The sequence below is a fragment of the Mesoplodon bidens genome (genome assembly GCF_964165515.1).
Source record: "Mesoplodon bidens genome assembly, chromosome: 12".
Classification (NCBI taxonomy): domain Eukaryota; kingdom Metazoa; phylum Chordata; class Mammalia; order Artiodactyla; family Ziphiidae; genus Mesoplodon; species Mesoplodon bidens.
Genome location: NC_138168.1, coordinates 94,052,047 through 94,071,685, shown reverse-complemented (window position 1 = coordinate 94,071,685; position 19,639 = coordinate 94,052,047). Strand labels below are relative to the sequence as shown.

At 46.1% G+C, this 19,639-nt stretch overlaps 1 protein-coding gene across 4 annotated transcripts in view; it reads right to left on the bottom strand.

Annotated features, from left to right (window-relative positions):
* The window catches only part of FAM120B (family with sequence similarity 120 member B), a 62,115-nt gene extending 42,802 nt beyond the window's left edge, over positions 1 to 19,313 (bottom strand). For 2 of the 4 annotated variants that reach the window (XM_081251212.1, XM_081251214.1), the window contains exons 1-3: positions 18,345 to 19,116; positions 6,535 to 8,029; positions 3,447 to 3,627 (exon numbers count right to left, since the gene is read on the bottom strand). In XM_081251212.1, coding sequence (XP_081107338.1) covers positions 3,447 to 3,627; positions 6,535 to 8,029; positions 18,345 to 18,367 — 1,699 coding nt within the window. In that variant the 5' untranslated portion in view covers positions 18,368 to 19,116. The other 2 variants (XM_081251215.1, XM_081251213.1) reach the window with 2 other exon arrangements.
* Between the last annotated feature and the right edge of the window lie 326 nt (positions 19,314 to 19,639).

Here is a 19,639-nt window from a genome sequence, read left to right as displayed (position 1 = left end):
AAAACTAGATAAAGTTTCACTGGCACAGCCACGCCCTTCTGGACGTAGGTCCATGGCACTTGGCTCAGCAGGGCTCAGCAGTTGTTACAGACTATGGGGCCCTCAAAGCCTAAAATATTTATTATCATCTGGTCCTTCACGAAAAAGTTTGCCAACCCATGGTTTAAAGTAAATAAGAAAATAAGAATCTTGTGTTATGGGGTTTAAAACATATGCATAATCTCAAAACGTTACCTACTATGTTTCCACTTATGTGACGTTCTCAAAATGACCAAAATGTTGAGTTGGAGGACAGACTAGTGGTCACCAGGGGACAGGGACAGAGGGCAGGGTACAAAGGGGCAGCATGAGAGAGTTCCCCTGTGGTGATGGACCCTTCCTGTACCTTGACATGGGATAAAACTGCATAGAACTAGACACATACCAAATGAATGGGTGGACAAAATGCTGAAAAGTGAATAATGTCTATAATCTAGTTAACAGTACTGTACCAATGTCAAATTCCTGGCTTTGATATTGTACTTCATTATATAAGATGTCATCTTTGGGGAAGCTGGGTGAAGGGTACATGAAACCCTATGAGCTATTTTTTGCAACTCCCTTGAGTATATAATCATCTTAAAAGTTTTAAAAATATACAGGGCTCCCCTGGTGGCGCAGTGGTTGAGAGTCTGCCTGCCGATGCAGGGGACACAGGTTCGTGCCCCAGTCCGGGAAGATTCCACATGCCGCGGAGCGGCTGGGTCCGTGAGCCATGGCCGCTGAGCCTGCGCGTCCAGAGCCTGCGCGTCCAGAGCCTGTGCTCCGCAACGGGAGAGGCCACAACAGTGAGAGGCCCGCGTACCGCAAAAAACAAAAAACAAAAAACAAAACAAAAAAAAATATACAGAATAGCAGGGAGAATGCAAGTACACTGTTGTAAGGTTGTTACAATACACATTACGTGGTATGATACTGAAGTCAAATTGTGACACGTTAAAGACATATATTATAAACCTTAGAAAAACTGCTAAAAAAACAAGCAAACAAAAACAGGTAAATCTAATAATCCAAGTCCAATAATAAGCCAATATAAAACAAAATACTAAAAATTATTCAATTAATCCAAAAAAAGTCAGAAAAGGAGAAAATAAGGGAAAAAAGAACAGAGCAAAGAGCAAAATGAAGACTTAAACCCATGAAGACATTACATGTACTGTCAATAAGTACATTAAGTGTAAATGGCCTAAACAGTCCAATTAAAAGACAGAGACTGAAAGACTGTATATGCTGCTTAAAAGAGACATACTTTAAATATAAAGAAATAGTTTATAAGTAAAAGGACAGAAAGAAGATACACCATAATCATAAGAAAAGTGGGGTGTGTATACTAGTATCAGACAAAGCCAGCTTCAACATAGGGAATATGATCAGATTTTCTAAAAAAGGGATATCTCATAATGTTAAAGGAGCCAATTCATTAAGAAACATACAATCCTCTGTGTACATTCACTAATAACAGAACCTCAAAAACATCTGAAGTAAAAACTAACAGAACTGAAGGGAATAAATAAAAACATCCACAACAGTATCTGGAGATTTCATCACTCTTTTCTTAAAAACTATGAACAAGCTAACAGAAAGTCGGTGGAAGACTCTCATAGCCCTCTTCGCAATACTGGCATTTATAGAACACCACGCTCAACTGTAGAAAAGACATCTCTTTTAGGTGCATGTGCAATAGTAAGCCAAGCCAAGCAAACAGCATAGAATACGCTTTACTATATTCATCATAAATAAACCTGCAACAGCAGCTTTTTATGTTTACATCCTAACAATGTAGACTTCATGTAGAAAGCCAAAAAGTTGAGAAAGAAAAAAGTGAGGGTCAGTTGTGAAGATAAGTTCAATCTGAGTAATTTTCCTGTTACTGTGGTTATCTAATAAAGTTATCTCTGTGGCTGTCAATAAACTGCATTAACAAAGTAGGAAATTTAAGTTATGAAGTTTATATATTTTAACCTCATTTAACAAAATACTCTAAAAATAATTCTAGGCAAGTATTATTCTATAACGTGAAATTTTTTCATGATGAAGATATCTTTTCTTTAATCGTTGGAGTCAATGTGCCATCATTCATGTTAAGAAAGAGTATGGGCAGAGAACCACATAAGAAAAATAGAGAAATTATTTCAATAATATTTGGTTTCAAAGTTTACATAGGTTCTTCTGTTTCTGTCTTCAAATCAGCTTAAACATCTTTCTCATGTCCTCCTTAGGCCACATCAGTGTCTGAACTCTAACAGCACCTATGGGAGAAGGCAGCACATGCTGGGTGGTGCTGGGAATCTAATAAAATCTGGGTGCAAAGAACCTGCCACTCCCTCTGCCCAAAAAAAGAATAATCAAAACACTTCAATCTGATGATTCTATCACCACCTTTAGATTATGTAAATGTTTCCTTTCTGGAATAATATTAATAGTAATGTTGGTGGGTTTGGAGATAATGGAGTTTAGGCAAATGGGCCACAGACATCCTTTCACCAGGACTTTTCTGCTTCAATCCTTGCCCTGATAGTAGTGTGCTAGACTCTGTTTCTCATCCCAGCACCATCTGATCAGACCATGATGTTCCAGCAGCCTGCCTCAGGTCAGCAAGGCCTTGCAGAGAGGTAACTGCATGCATTAAGCACCACTAGTCTGTGCTACAGAGTGCTCTCCGACACTCCCAATTCCCCCAGACTGTTCCTAACAGAGGGTTACAGGGTCTGATTAATTTTATTCCTGGCGTTAAAGGTCCTCCCAATTTTACTGGCCTAGCCATGGACAGTCCTCTCCTTATACTCTTGTTCCTACTGTGAAATTGAAATACAGATGGAAAAACATAAACTTAATTACAAAAACTCCAAAGGAAAATTTTGTTTATATTTTAAAATATGATGTACTAGATTATATAAATCATTTTACGAGACTTGCATTTTGAGGGACAGTAACTAGACGGCTGTCTTCTAATAATAAACACACCCTACACTCCTACAGGAGGAAAGGGTTTTCACATTTTTTAAAAAGTACGAATCCTTTTAAGGCATAAAAATACAACATTTTAGGGACTTCCCTGGTGGTCCAGTGGCTAAGACTCTGTACTTCCAATGCAGGGGGCGTGGGTTCAATCACTGGTTGGAGAAATAAGATCCCGTATGCTGTGCGGCCAAAAAAAAAAACAAAACCTCGACATTTTACAGAAACAACGCACTTCTTTTTTAATGAATCCTGGTCAACTGCTTGCTAATTAGATATAGACGTCCCAAGGCATTTACCCGTTATTCTGCACAGATGTGAGTGGCATTCTCCATTACAGATTTCACAGAGAAACAAACCCCAAGTCCTGAAAGAATGCACTCTACTTTGTCTGGCCAGTTCTCAGAATTCAGCTCCACGAGCACAGCCACTGCGAGACCACGACTCACCTTCGCCATCCCCCAGCAAGAGGGAGTATACCCGCTGCCGCACTGGGCGGTAGATGAAGGCCTGGCTGGGCAGAGCTTGGTCCATCGCATCCTCCAGGCTGTTGCTGCATTCGACCTCCCCGCTGCTCATGACGTTGTACACCAGGTAGCTCTCTGCCTGGACGTGATGTGCTCTGGCGACCTGCCGGAAATTTAAATGCAACTGGTTTCTCGCTGAAAACAAAACAGTGACCTTTAATAGGAAATCCAACGCCTCTGAGGGCCCAGAAACTGTGAGTAACTGTCACTCGAACTCATGACGTCAAGCTGGCCTCTGTGCTTCCTTTCCTTTGGGCTTCCAGCTCAAACTTTCTGTTACTCCTCTTTTACTCAATTTCCAACCACCTACCAGACTTGTCATACTTCCTTCTGCCGTCATTCATCATCCTGTCCACCTGACGGAGAGATGCTACTCAGGGCTCCAGCCGCCCCCACCAATCTCTCCTCTCTCCAACCCACCCTTCACCCCAGCGATACTCTGCTTTCCTGGAAACAGAGGCCCAATCAATACCTCCTCAAAGCATCTGGCCGGCTACCACAGGTTCTTCAGCCTGAGAGTCAAGGGAGGCCCCGCGGAGGCCTCCCTCTCCTTTCCCGCGTACACCATTGCCCCTCGTGGGACTCTCTGGGGCCCAACCTCCACGGTTCTGCAAGAACCCTCTCTGTGCTCCGGGAAACTGACCTCTTTCGGCCCTTCCCAACCAGCCACTTCCCCGTCTCCGCCCCTTTGAGGGTCCCCTAAAGCGTCATCTCTCCATAACCCTGTCATCCTCTTTGAGCAGGAACTCACCTACCCCTGGCCTGATGGGCTCAAACTCACATTTACCCTACACTGGTTACCTGGCCTTACCTCTCCTATTAAACCATAAACTCCTTGGGATTAGAAACTGCATCACATTCATTCAACTGTTCAGGAATTTTTTATTGAGCAGAAACTATGCACTGGGCACTCATTTCTTTCTACTTCGAATGCAGCACAGTGGCAGCACATGGTTAAGTGATGAGATGGATGATTTAAATGGATACCACTTTCTCATTCAATGAGTAGTTAAGAACAGATGGCCTATAATATCCTCCATACAGGTTTCATGCTCCTGCAAAAACATTCTTGTTACTGCAGGAATAAATTCATCCAGATTACTCTTCAAAATTTAAATCCAGCCTACCACTAATAGCCCTTAAAATGTGCTGCCAATAACCTGGAATATCAAAACCTCTGTGTGCCGGTGTCCCGTTGTTATTCATACACAGGAAGCAGCTCAGTCACGCCCATTCATTATTGCAGACTTGAGTCCTAATCCCTTTAACGCCTCACTTCCTTCATATGTAAAATAGGTTTAACAAAGGTGCTGACCTCACAGAACTATTGTGAGGATTAAATGTGTTAATATAGGAGGCTGGCACACAGTGCATGGCCAATAGTATCGTTCGGGCTGGATGTACTCGAGTGTCTGAGTGTCTATCTCGTGGCTAAAATTTCTTTAAATCAGGATGGCAGACAAGCTAGCAACTTTAAGGTCAGCCAGGATTCCAAAAGAGTTATTACTTGATGCTCTAACCAATCAAAGATCATTAGAAGTAACCTATTTCTCTATAACACCCCTTTTGATACAGAATCTATCAGAAACAATATGGTTAGATATTTCATGATCCTTTTAAGGTAGAATACCTTCTAATTTATTCTCCTATTCCCTCTTCCATTTCTTACTCTTCTTTTATTTCATAAGAGTTAGTATTTTGACAAATTTATGTATATAGCTATAATAAATTATATTCACTCTACCAAGAAATCTTTAATTTTGGCAACTCTATAGAATTTGAGATGTAACATTCTTTTCTGGGTATACACAGGGTTTTCAGAGAAGTTCTCTACAAGCATAATATTAATTCATTAATTAGCTCATCACCTCAGCATCTTTTTATCTCTGCCCTTAACTGTAGATATTATATAGCATTCCACACTTGGAAAAACTTAACATATGCACCTAACCTGAAAATTCTAAAGCAAGAATTCAGTTTATCCAACAGTGTGTAACTCTGGAGGAAACAGCAATGGTTGTGGGTGTGTACTCAGGATATTGCTGCATTCAGCAACTTTGCACCTAAGGATTTCTAGGGTGACTATGTATGGTCAAAATGCACACATTTGAATTTTGGTTACCTATTGACAGGGATGGAAGACTCCACTGCAAAAAAATTTTTAAGGAAAAATTAAGGGAAACTTAAGAAATTTCAAAATTGTTTTCAGGGCTTCCCTGGTGGCGCAGTGGTTGAGAGTCCGTCTGCTGATGCAGGGGACACGGGTTCGTACCCCGGTCCGGGAAGATCCCACATGCCGCGGAGCGGCTGGGCCTGTGAGCCATGGCTGCTGAGCCTGCGCGTCCGGAGCCTGTGCTCTGCAACAGGAGAGGCCACAACAGTGAGAGGCCCGCGTACCGCAAAAAAAAAAAAATTGTTTTCAAAGGTATCACTAAGCTCAGTAAATGCGAGTGTCACTGGAACAGCACACTATCTGCCCTTACCCTCCCCCTGCCACCGGCAGACAGGCCCACCAGATTCTCCCGGCCTCCTCCCATCCCAGGCTCTTTCTGCCAAACTTCCTGAAAGAGCAACCCCATCCCCAGCTCCTGCCTTTTTTGCCTCCAAATGGCTCCCCAAATCCCTGTAATCTGAAATCCCCCAGGCCCCTGGGTGACCACAGCTCTCTGAGGCCACCCAACCCTCCTATGTGCCAATAGCCATTCTCTGCCGTGTACCCAATGTTTCAAAAAACAAAGATCTGATCTGACCACACCTCTGCTTGATAGCCAATGCCTCCTTAAAGAGTGTAAGAACTAAGTCCTGAACTGTTTCAGCGCACACGTGCCACCCTTGGCAGTCAGACCCAACCTGTCTGCACTCCCCTTGCAGGAGACTGGGTGAGATGGCCAGGACGCCTATGAGCACAGCGGAAGCACTGCAGGCAGTCAATATATATTCACTGTCAAGTCTATCAATGGGTACACTTTCAATCATGACATATTAGATTTGGGTGGGCACATCTACATACCTTTAAGATTTCAGGATCCGAAACCATAGTTACTTGTTGCTTGACTTCAGGCCCCATATTTAAAGGATCTTCTTGTTTAATTTCAGGGTTTGTACACAGGGGTGCTTCTAGGTTAAATTCAGGGTCCGTACCTACAGGTAATTTCTGCTTGGATTCAGGGTGTGTGCATAAGAGAACTTCTTGCCTGGATTCAGGGTGTGTACATAAGGGAACTTCTTGCTTGGGTTCAGGGTCTGTGTACATGGGAACTTCTTGCTTGGATTCAGGATCTGTACACATGGGAACTTCTTGCTTGGATTCAGGGTGTGTACACATGGGAACTTCTTGTTTGGATTCAGGGTCTGTGTACATGGGAACCTCTTGTTTGGATTCAGGGTGTGTACACAAAGGAACTTCTTGCTTGGATTCAGGGTCTGTACACATGGGAACTTCTTGCTTGGATTCAGGGTGTGTACACATGGGAACTTCTTGCTTGGATGTAGGGTCTGAACTCATGGATAGTACCTGCTTGTCCAAAGTTACTACACCTTTAGGTTTTTGGAAAAACCATGGAGATTTCTGTCCTGGCAAAAGATATGATGCCACTCCTTTATAAAAAAGAGCTTTGTTTGGCCCCAAAGGTAACATCTCTTCCAGCTTCTTCTCACCTCGATGCAACCGAAGAACTTTAGATATGTGGTCTGCTACAGCTAAGATAATGTTACCTTTTTTGTCAAAGTTCTCTTTCACAGAGGTATAAGAAGACAAGCACTTGTAACGAAAGCTTTCAAACATGCCTTCTGGGATGATGTCGTTGCCAAGCAGGCAGGCCAGAAGAGGAAGGTCAGACAGGCTGAGACCCAGGCTCTGACACAGTTTCTCTCGGCACAGCATGATGGTGTCCAGACTGTCCAGGGAGAGCTCACTGATGGAAAAGTAGGGACAGGTGTCATAAATTAAATAGTCAGTGTCTTCTCCAAGAATCCCAAGACAGTTGTTCTGGAGGCCACAGGAAGCCACCTCATAGTCGGCCTCCTGTAATGAACACAGAGTTTCCTGACCCAGGGCCTTCAAAGCAAACTGAGTAAATATGGCCAGCCCTGAGGGGATGAAGAACATGTTTCTGCCAGGCTGCTCCCTGTGGGACTTGATATAATGGAAGATCTTGGCTATCTCCCTGTTGTTCTTGAGTCTTCGTTTCACCCACTCGTCTCTCTTGCACTGCTCCACCATGCCATCAAAGAAGAATATCAACTTGATGCCAACAGCGGTGAAAGTTTTCACAAATTCTCGCAAAGAAGCAAAGTATTCCCGCCACTGGCCACCACAGATCCAAGATTCCGGCGTGTACCAGTATCTGAGGCAACACATGGCGTCGACCACGATGGTAGGAGTCCCTCCAGGATGCCTGCTTCGGTGGTGTTCTGCCAGCTCTTTGAAATTTACTACCACGCATACATGTGGGCAGCTACTTCTCACAAATCCCTGTAAGCCTCTCACACCCATAACTGACCTCCTGGAAAGGAAAAGACATGAGTACTTATGGCGTTATCACGAGACATATGGCGCCTTTCAGAGCAAACACAGACAATATTTAACATTCACTCTCTGTCTCCAGCATGACACAGAGCACGTCACGCTGGTCAGGAGCCTGAAGAGGCTTCCCCGGACACACCCGTGGGGCTGCGCCTGCGAGTGAGGTGCTGAGTCGGACTTCCACCAGGACAGCACAGGGCAGCACTCTTTTAAGATTGTCACTAAGACTATTATTAGTCAAGAGATTTCTCAACAAAGTTCGAAAACAGGTTTAACGATTTCAAAGAAGTAATACTGCCCATCTAGGAGCTCAAATAGGAGTTAATTTTGAAAACCTAAAATGTAAAATTGATACGTGCAACACTGATGTTTCTCAAAATAATTTTGCTGAGTGAAAGCTGGACCAAGGAGTGCACACTGCGTGATCCCACTTATGTAAAAGCCTAGCCCATTGAGAGCTGAGCTGCGCGCAGTGGCAAGAGCCCTGTGGTCGTCTGCAGTGGGGCAGGAGGAGACAGGGACTGACAGAGCGGAGACAGGGTGATGGACACATTCACCACCTTGGCTGTGGGGATGGTGTCACGGGTGAACGCATGCTCAACCTCTCGAATCATACACTGTACACACGTGCAGTTTCCTGTGCATCAAGTGCATCTCAATAAAGGTGTTAAAAAGAAAACTACATGAAAATTCACTAGGCCAAATGCAGCAACATTTGAGGTGGTGACTGACTGACTTTGGACGGAAAACTTCCCATTCTAAAATGTAAAAACACACAAAATAGTTCAAAGGATCAGAATTCACAATCTGGAAAAAATCTAAGCAGAGTCCTCTATGTAATAAGTATGATGTCCTTACGCATAATAAAAGATGTAATATAGCCAGTAACATCCATCAGTGGTCAGACATCTTTTATCTTAACGGCCTATTCTTTTCATCAGGGCTTCCCGTCCTCTGATAAAACAAAACAAAAAAATCCTTACTATGCAAACAGCAGCACAAGAGCAAATGGTGCCTCTCCCAGGCTGGGGACTGAGGGCAGGAGCCCCAAGCAGCCCAAGCACAGCAGTAACAGCTCCTGTCTGTGCCCACTTCCTGCCAGACAGCGCTGGGCACTCAAAGCACACGTCTCCACTCTTCAAAACAACCCTGGCGGGTAAAAAACTGTAAGCCCTATTTCAGTAAATAAATTACTAGGCTGGGAAAAGCCCCCCTCGTGGATTATCTTTTAAGAATGTGCTGCCTGTTAATGGACCCTTGCCCCTAAGAGAATTTGAAGTTATCCGTTTAATAGCCATTAATAATAAAGAATATCTAAAAACTGAGTGGACACGAATAGCACACATTTAAGTTGAAATTGAGTGAGGCCTTGCTCATTAAGTTTTTACACATAATGGATCCATATACCCCAAACCACTGGAGACCTATTACTAGCAGTGGGTTCACCTTGAGAAAGTGTGTTTCTGAAGCAGGAGATGGACTTCATAACATGATGATCTCAGCCATAAGGCAGTTCTCCAGTCAGGCCCTCTGGGCCTGGTGTGGAAAGGGGATATGTCTCAGAACACAATGTCAGACTGGACAAAATACCAAAATGGATTTAAAAAAAAAAAAAAAAAAAAAAGGCAAGGTCTGTGGACCATGAGTGGATCCAAGGTAGATCTTATCCAGCGAGAGGCTGTGAGAGACCTGCTTCTTTCCCCGAGCTCCGTGCGGGATGCTGAGGACCCTCCCACCAAGCCCACGTGGAGATGGTGCCAAGAGGGCAAGCACCAGCACCGCCTTCACTCCCGCCCCACACAGACGTGGGCCCGTTTGTGCAGCAGCTCTGCCACATTTGCGTTGGCTGCCTTCCCTCACCAATAAAAAGACATTTTTGTTTCAAGCATTTTTCTACTAAAACTGCAAGTGACAACACCGAGTTTCTTGAAACACTCTCCTCTTTATTTTGTAAGAAGTCGGGCTCAGCCTCTGCTTTGATTTTATTCAAATGTTTTTCCTCCTTGCTTACCCCAGTAGTGAAAAGCTCACTATTTTTTAAACATGTACTGGTTTTTCCTGTCTTTCACACTGCCAATTTCTCACAGTTTGAATCACAAATTACCTCAGGAATGTTATGTTACAATGTGCTCTTCTATGGCACTCACAAAGACAATTTTGGATAGGCAAAGGTTTGGGGACTCGGGCATTAGAGGATGCCTTCCGGCACTTCGGCTCTTCAAAGCATTAATGCAGTGTTAGCCCGCCATCAATGCAGTCAGTGGGGTGTGAAAGGAGATGCTTAAAAAGAGAAATCTGTGGATATCACCTTTTAAAATAACTTTCTTCTGCTTTTTTAAGCCTTTTATTGCTAACAACATATACTCTCAAGGTAGTTTTTAAGATGATTGCAAATACGTATGCTTATACAATATATATATTGTAAAATTATACACATATATATACACACACATATATGAAATTTCATTTATTCTACCTGCCAATTATACATGAAATTGTCGTTATCTAGATAACTGTTGTCTGGAAAACAAAAGTTGTGTCTCACTAGGTAGGAGTCCCACTGCCCAAAACACAGTCTGGGCGTCACGTGGTTGATGTGGGCCTCAGGGCAGAAGATGTGGCCCTGGCAGATCCGTAACACCCAGCACAGGATCAGGCACACGGGGGCCTGGCAAGCACTTGTGAACGAATAACTAGATAAAGGCATCAACGGGCAAGTGTATAAAGAGAAATCAGGAATCAACAAGTTTGTAGACTCCAACTGTGGGCAAAGAAAGAGTACAGAGTAGAGTCTGCCCTCGAGCAGCTGACAAACTGGTTTGGGAAACAAAGCATCAGTGCAGGAGATTTTAGGAAGAAGCAGCAGGCGCACAAGTACAGCTAGAGCCTGTGACACGGGAGGAGGCCATCCTAGCAATGGCTCTGTTCTCCTTACATCCAGACCAATCCCAATGGACTGGGTTACCAGTAAATGAGGCCTGGAGAGAAGAGGAAAGAGAAGCCCAGAAGCTCCTTTATTCACAGTCTTTCAACTGACAAACACTTGGAGAAATGAAGAGAGAGGCAGCAAAACACATATGCACCCTATCTGCCACTGAGAGAACGGGGTCAAAAGCTACACACGGATAGTCGCTCTGGACACAGGGACAGTGGACCGATGGACAGCCCAGGGCACACCCCCCCCCCCCCATGGAGCAGTGTTTGTAGGCAACCAGTACCAGCAGTTGTGGCCACCTTGAGCCACATCCAGCATCCCAAAGGTGTTAAGGCATAATGTTCAAAGGTGAAAAGACATAACCCATGCAAATATAAATTAATGAAAGAGACTGTAAGACAGGAAGCCAGTTCCGAGCGCATCTGAAGAGCTGGACGACCAAAGTGAGCTTTTGAAAGTTGGAGACGAATTGGGTTAATGTCCTACAGAAATAGAACCACAACCTTTGGATAGATCTTTATCAGACAGAAATAATGTTTCTACAAGACAAAAATCTACAAGTTAACAGGTAACATCACAGTGTTTGAGCTCTCATGAAGAGTAAACAGCAAAGTAAAACAGAGAGGGACCTTCTGTTAGAAAACTGAATAATACTGGAAGAATCTCTCGGACAATGTCCCAGGATTCAGGGAAGAACATACAGTCCTCTTTTTCCATTGCTTCGTGTCCGACTCTTGGACAACTGTCCTCTCAGCGGTAACCTGCGGCCCGGGCCTGGGCCCTCTCATGAGGCCCCTCACACCCTGAAGTGGAGGATCTGACGTCTGCCCTCTCCTCCCCTCCCCATTAGCCCCAGCTAAAAAGAAGAACTTACAGGGACCCTTTCAACACAGCAGGGTAAGAACAGGGACTGAAAATTCAGGGATGAAAATGTGTCCCAGGCCAGCACACGACACACAGCAACTGCCCGGTGTTTACTGGAATTCACAGCCAGGGCTGCGCTTCACCGAGGGTGGGCCGGGTGGCTGCAGCCAGGCTGCTCTCCCTGCGTCACAGGCCTCCACACGGGACTCGCGGAACTACTGGCCGACACGCTCTCCTTGACCAAACTTAGGCTCCTGGGCCCTCTTCTCAACAGGCCTCCACCTTGAGCTGCAAGTTCATCCTTACCAATTTTAGCCAGATTCCTGCTGAGTCAGCTTGAGTAACCCCACCCTTGATACGTGACCCTCCTCAAGATCTGATCTAACTGCTCCACCCCCCCTCCAGTCCCACTGACCCTCCCTCCGCTGCAGGCTCTCAATCCCCCGGTGTCTGTGCTGTGTTTGAACTTGAGCCCACCTCTCTCCCCACTCAAGTCTTGAAGACAGTCCTTCTCACGGTCTTAACAAGTGTCAGAGGGATATTTTAACACTAACTTCAACCTCAGTAAAGTTTATTCAAAGTGGAAATGGAAAGCCTACAGCCAACACGACTCCAGACTCAGGGTGCCCTCCCTGGAGGACCCTCCGGACCACATTCTGGCCGTGACCACTGACGCCAACATTCAGAAAACCGTGTGTGGCAGATGGAGTTGGGAGCTCAACCCCTCCTGGCTGGGTCCTAGGGAAAAAGACAGAATGCTGGGCAGCACAGCACTGCTGACAGAAGGGAAGGCTCTACAACAAAACTGAGCTGAGTTGAAATTCTAACCTCCACTTACTAGCAGTGAATCTTGGAGCAAGTTACTTCATTCTTCTTATATGCAAAACGAGGTTTATGAGACTCAATGGTTGTGATGCAATTTTATTTATATTATAAATTTGGTCATCAAACATTTTTCAATAGTTGCTAAAGTTTAGTGAAATAAGCCCAGCACAAGTCAAGATTATTAAATTATCTCAAAATTTAAAACAAAGCCATATAGATTTTAGTCAGGCTTTAGTATATTTATGATTTTTACAACCTATATTACTTTTTAATATCAGGAACATACTTATTTATAAAAAATTTTTTTCTGATTAAAAAAGTAGCCTTGAAAAAAAAAGTAGCCATGTTCTTTGCAGAAAATTCAGGACAGCACAAAAAGAAAAAAAACTACTCATAATCTCATCTTCCAAGGATGACTACAACCAACATTTGAGTACGTATTTCTAGTTTTTTTAATTATTCATTGTTACTGAAAATTGGGATCATGCTTTCCTATAACCTACTTCTGTGTCTTAGTTTATTATGAATATATTCCCAAGTCATAACGTTAACCTTCTCCTGCAGCGTCACTTTTAATGGATGCACCACGTAGACATAATAGGAGTTATTTAACCCTACTGTTGAACATTCATTTCCAATGCTGCATGCCATAAATAAGAATGTCAATCACATCAGTGAATACACATCTCTCAACACACCATCTCTGATCATTTCCTTGGGATTAATCTTAGATGTGAAACTGCTGAGTCAACGCAAAAGCACATATTGGTCATTTTTCCCCAACTGTAGTTGTAACTCATTCACACTTACTTATCCTCAATGACACCAGGTAACTTTATTTAGACATAAATCGGGTTTGCTCATTCAGCAACTACCTTTGTCATCGCTACAGCAGACGTGGAGCTATGACTAAGACAGATAGGGTCCCTGCCTTCTGGCAGCTTATGCTCCAGCAGGAAAACCTCCAACAAGCAATGATCACTTGGGCATTACTATAGGGCAGAGAAAAGCAGAGAGCGTGCAGAATATTCAGCAGGAAGACCCAACCCAGACCTGGGATCCACGATGGCCATCCTGAGGAAGGGCATTCCAAGCGGCCCTGACATGAGGAAGAAGAGCCGGCAGGCACAGCCAGAGGGAGAGGGGAGAGCAGGCGGATGGGGCGACGTGAGCAAGAGGAATAAGGGATGAATCTTTTTTAAGTCCAAAAGGTGTCTCTTTTATTATTAAATCAGTGTCTCTAAGGTGCTTAAAATACCTGTCCTATTAGGTAGTTTAACCTGCAACTTTATTTACTGTATTATAAATGTGTTCTTCAACACAGAAAGCGGGGGGGAAAAAAAACAAAAACAAAAGCCCTCAGTCTGGCCAGAACCTCTGCAGTAAGGGACGAAGAGTCTGGAGAGATGAAGAGGCGCAGCGACCAGAGTTTCCACAGCTGCACACACGTGTTCACTTCATCCTAAGGGAAAGCAGATGCTGCTCAGGGCTCTGAAGCAAGCGCATTTTAGAAGCACTGCCCTGCCTGTGCTGTGGAGGAGGGAGAGAGGCAGGCCCGGCTGGAGAAAACCAGCTACCCCGGGCAAAGCCCAGCACCCTCCCTCATGTGGATGTGGAAGAACCCCAACACTGCGGGGAGGCGGAGCCCTGTCTCCTGCTGCAAAAGGCGAAGGAGGGCACAGAGAGGCTCTTCTGCTCCCCGCCCCTCCCCGACAGACCAAAGATCTAGCAGCTGTGGGCACAGCAACGAGCAAGACAAAGTCCCTAAGACCTGCACCTTGAAAGAGGGAGCAAAGGCTCAGGGTCCGTCAGGAAAGAAGCAAGCCTGGGGGTGCGCAAACACGTGTCCGAACGCACCAAGCCGTACACTTTAAATATGTGCAGCTTATTCTACAAGCCCCACGGCAGACACCCCTCTCGTCCCACTGGCACACTATCAAGTTTTGTTCAGACTCCACTGTGAGGCACGCCTGCCAGTGACGAAGGCGGGAATGGCTGGCTGCTGCGCGGCAGCCAGCAGTGTGTGAGGCTCAGTCACCCGCCTGAGGTCACAGGCAGCAACGGCAGAGCCGGGATTTGCATCCACCTGCCTCCGAAACCGGTTCCTCTCACTAGGGGAGCCCCCACCTCAACACTGCACTTCAGAGTGATCTGGCTGCCGGCACGCGTGGAACACCAACTCTCGTGGCAGAGTCAGCCTGCGGGGCACGCACTTAGCCCAGAGCGCTCCTTTCTGAAGGTCCTCCCAGTCCCAGGGGCCCAAGAGAACAGCTGGACTGAAGGAGCAACCCAGAAGGCTGGACCCTGGGCCTTTCCCCACCTGACTGCAGCGCTACAAAACCCCTTCAAGTCAATGAACATAGAAAAGGAAAATGTCTGCCACCTACAAAAACTTATGCCTCATGTATCCAGAATTCAGGATAAGACTCCAATATAAATTTTAAAATTCACAAGTAAAACTGAAATAATTTATTCATAAACAACTTCTCAGGCTCTGATTTATCATCTATAAATTCTTCTTCTACATAGTTCTAACAATTAGCTCCTAAGTCCACAATAAAGAAAAGTATGGAAAGGGCATTTGAGGCAGGCATGCACATACTGACAAGGGTCAGAACCTCTAACAGCTGACATGGGGAAAGCAAAGGGACAAAAAAACTGAAAGAGGCCGAAAGACATAAAAACTCCAAACAAATAACAGGGAAAACAGTTGTATGTGCCTCAACGAGCCCTAACACTGTTTGCATCACAAATTTTATGTTTAAAATGTTTACTTGAGATCATATCACAGGGATTAGGGAAAGTTCATATCACATTTAGCACACTCTATTAAGAAAGTAGGGAATGGCTCCAGTGGTTAGGACTCCGCGCTTCCACTGCAGGGGCCCTGGGGTAAGATCCCGCAAGCTATTGTGGTGTGGACAAAAAAAAAAAAAAAAAAAAAAAAAAAGTTTTTTTTTTTAATTTCAAAAATGTTTTTAGGGCTTCCCTGGTGGTGCAGTGGTTGAGAGTCCGCCTGCCGATGCAGGGGACGCGGGTTCGTGCCCTGGTCCGGGAAGATCCCACATGCCGCAGAGCGGTTGGGCCCGTGAGCCATGGCCGCTGAGCCCGCGCGTCTGGAGCCTGTGCTCCGCAACGGGAGAGGCCACAGCAGTGAGAGGCCCGCATACCGCAAAAAAAAAAAAAAAAAAAAAAAAAAAAAGTTTTTAAATATTTTTTAAAAAATTTAAAAAGAAAGCAGGGAAATACTCTATTTTAGAGCATTTTAGAAATACTCTATTTCCATCCTAAATGTGAAATTTTGGTGCTTAATGGGCAAAAATCCAAAGCTGAACTATCCAGCAAACTCTGCTGTTCAAAGTGTTACTGTCCCCTTGTCCTGGCTGCCAACCGTTTTATTATAAATGACTTACAGTAACTTACACGAATCTGTACTGAGTTAATTCTTCGGGCTCAAGGACTGATGGGGAAAGCATCCATCTCTGCTGTGTACTTTCTACAGCCTAGCATGCACACGGGCGTGCAGCTGGACAGGTATGTGGACGTATAAACTCGGTCCATGCTACAGTAAGCGTTCGACAATAAGAGCTGACTTACACGGACTCCTCCTTCTCTGAACCATATGTGTGTACAAGGAAAAGGGTGCTTAGGACCTGGTTTTTTTAGCTAGCAATGGCCCTGATTTACTGGCTGACTGAAGACAAATCACTGACTCTCTTCGTACATCATTGATTTCATTATTTGTAAAAGTAAGATAATGATTTACCTCTCAATTTGGCAGATTTTAAACTACTACTATAAAATCGTTTAGAAATATCTTATTATATTTATATAAATAATTTAAACCTTAAATAACATGTTTTAACTCTGAAGACTTTTCCAACAGAACATCTTATAAAGAAACAGAAATTTGCTTCTAAAAGCAAATGAAAATGTAAAAGTTATTCACACTTATCATAAAGCTCTATAAAAGTAACTGATAGCATAAGGGTTGCCTCGGTTTCAAACTAATAAAATAAGGATGCAATTAATTCCCCTGAATGAATTTCCAGTGTATGATTCTAGTTTCCATAGAGATAAGAGTTGCTTTTATGATCTCAATTAAGTGAACTTCCCTTCTTACTTTCAACCTTTTCTTGAAGGAGATGGCAACCCAGCAGACAAGCCAATCAAATACATGCACTGCTGTAAAGATTCTGCCCACTGTGCTAAGTTGCCAATCTCTGACACCTCTCTTCCTGACCCAAGAGCAAAAACCAAAGCCAGGTTACAGCAGGAGTTTGACCAGCTCCATTCATTCATATTTTCTCTCTAAGCCTCAATAAGAGGCACACCCAAGGAGGAGTAGGAGGTGGGGAGGGGAAAGTCTGAAGGACAAGAACACAAAAACCAAGACAGCAGGATATGACTAATGGCCAGTTTCGTAGGGATCCAAGTACTGTAGGGCCTGAAACTTATATAATTTGAGGTCCCTCTTCTAAAAAAGAATACACTATTATGGGACTTCCCTGGTTGCGCAGTGGTTAAGAATTCGCCTGCCGATGCAGGGGACACGGGTTTGATCCCTAGTCCCGGAAGATCCCACAGGCTGCAGAGCAATAAAGCCCATGAGCCACAACTATTGAGCCTGCGCTCTAGAGCCCGCAAGCCACAACTACTGAAGCCTGTGCGCCTAGAGCCCGTGCTCTGCAACAAGAGAAGCCACTGCAGTGAGAAGCCCGCACACCGCAACGAAGAGTAGCCCCCTCTCACTGCAACTAGAGAAAGCCTGCGTGCAGCAACGAAGACCCAACGCAGCCAAAAATAAATAAATTTTTAAAACTAAATAAAAATAAAAAACACACAATTATAAACACAAGACCACTGAGGTCCTTCCCAGTGCCTTGGAAGGGGCCTGTGAAAGCGAGGACCCTGAAGCCTGAACTTCATTAGCTTTACAGTAAACCTGCCCCATAAATGACACTGATTCAGGTTCAGGGAGTAGGGAGAACCTCAGAATAGTAAAAACTGTAAGTGACCTCAACCAACATCTACTGCGGTCTTCTCAGTCCACAGACGAGAAAACAGAGGGCCAGAAGTGATTAGAGATTTCCATGTCAGGAAAAGAGACATGTCTCTTCGAAATTACACAAAGAAACTGGGAGGTAAGGTGGTCAGGAAACGGTATGTGTGGAGATGAGTAGCGTGCGACCTGACACAGCCAAGGTGTTCTCACTGCTTTCCCTGAACACAACCTATAAGGAATGCACCATTGCAGTCCTGTGACAGAGGAATGGCAAGGTTGGGGGAAAACCCCTACGGCAGAGCTTAGAGATGGCAGAGATGGGGTGATGGGGAAATCGACACATAGAGAATGTGTGAAGGCTGTGGTGGTGCAGGAGTGGTAGCTCCTAACAGAAAGGTCCAAACGTGGGCAGGCCAAAGAGCACATGAGGATGGGAGGCCACGATTCAGAAATGAGAGGGATGGAGGACAAAACAGGAGGAGGACACCAGACACGGAGGAACCAGAGCGTAATACACTTGGGAGGCGACAGGTGAGGAACCTGAGGCCGCAGACCTGTCCCCATTCTGTGGTTCTCATTCTCTGCATTACCTACTCAAGCGCTCAAGCCAAAAATGTGGAAGTCACTGGAAATACCACGACCTCACTTTTTCCCCATCAAACTCACCTCCAAGTTCTCCCCACTACCATTTCCAGATTTTCAGTCCTAAAACTTCTTCCCTAAACGGCTGCAAAAGCCCTCTTATCACATGCAGTCACCCAGCACCACCATCCCTACGCCTGCCAGATGGCTCTTTTAACACTCCGATCCGATCACATCACTTCCCTGTCCCCAATTCCCCCGAGTTTCCTGCCATCCCCAGCTCTAGCACCCTGTCTCTCCCAAAATATGTCAGGCAGTCTCAAACCTGCAGGTCTTGAACATTCTGTTCCCTCTGAAGGAATGAATGGCCCCTTGCCCCTCAGCACCTCCCAATTCCCACTTATTCGAAACTCAGCTGGAATCCCCCCCTCCTGTATAGAAACTTCTGGCCCCTCCTTGGTCGACACGGACAAATCATCCTCACAGCCACCTAGGTGTCATCCCGCCGGCCTTTATGCCCCGGAGGGCATGGTGCTTGCTGGGTGCTGGGGCCCCGGCTCAGGACAGCCGGGTCACTGGGGAAGGCGCCCAAGTTCGGAGACGCCAAGTGCAAAGGTCAGAGGACGCCTCCCTGGGATACGGCCGACAGGGACCACACGGCGACCCGGAACTGCACACCTCTTTCCGGGGAGGGGTCGGGCCAAGGCGGCACCCGGCGGAGCAGGCAGGGCGCACGGCTGTGGGGACATGCGGTGAGGGAGACGCGGCCCAGGGACCGCGACGGCGTAGAACCACGAGCGCAGCCGCCGCGCCGAGGCGACGACCGAGAGCGGCCCAGACGCGCTGGCCCCACAGGCCCGGCCCTACCTAGAGATGCGCCAGCACAACCGGAGACACGCCCGCGCAGCCCTCAGCCCGCCGCAGCCGCCGCGCACTTCCGCTTCCGCTCGGGCGTTTCCGCTCGAGAGGCCGCCCCGCCCTCTCGGTGGGCGGGGCCTGCGCGGCCCGGCCCCAGAGGCTCCGGGGAGCGAGATGCGCAGGCGCAGCGCCCGTTGCCTCGGAAACCGCGCGGTGCGTGGGGGTCGGGGTCACGCCTCGCTCGGCTCCCGCTGGCTTACCCGCTGGCGCTATGGGCCACTGGTGGTGCGGACACGCGAGCCCGGGCCCTGACGCCGCAGTTTGGCGGAAGAGCGCAGGAAGGGCGGTGCGGGCTGCTAGGAGACGGCAGGCTGGCCCTGAGCCCGGGCCCCGCAGGAGGCAGGCGGCCGGGGGTCCAGAACGGGTGGATTTTCCAGCCAGGGGACGTTGGCGCGCTGTCCACCTCGACCAAGGGCCTCGGTGTCTGTCCTGTCTGCAGGAGGGCGGCGTTTCCCAGTCCG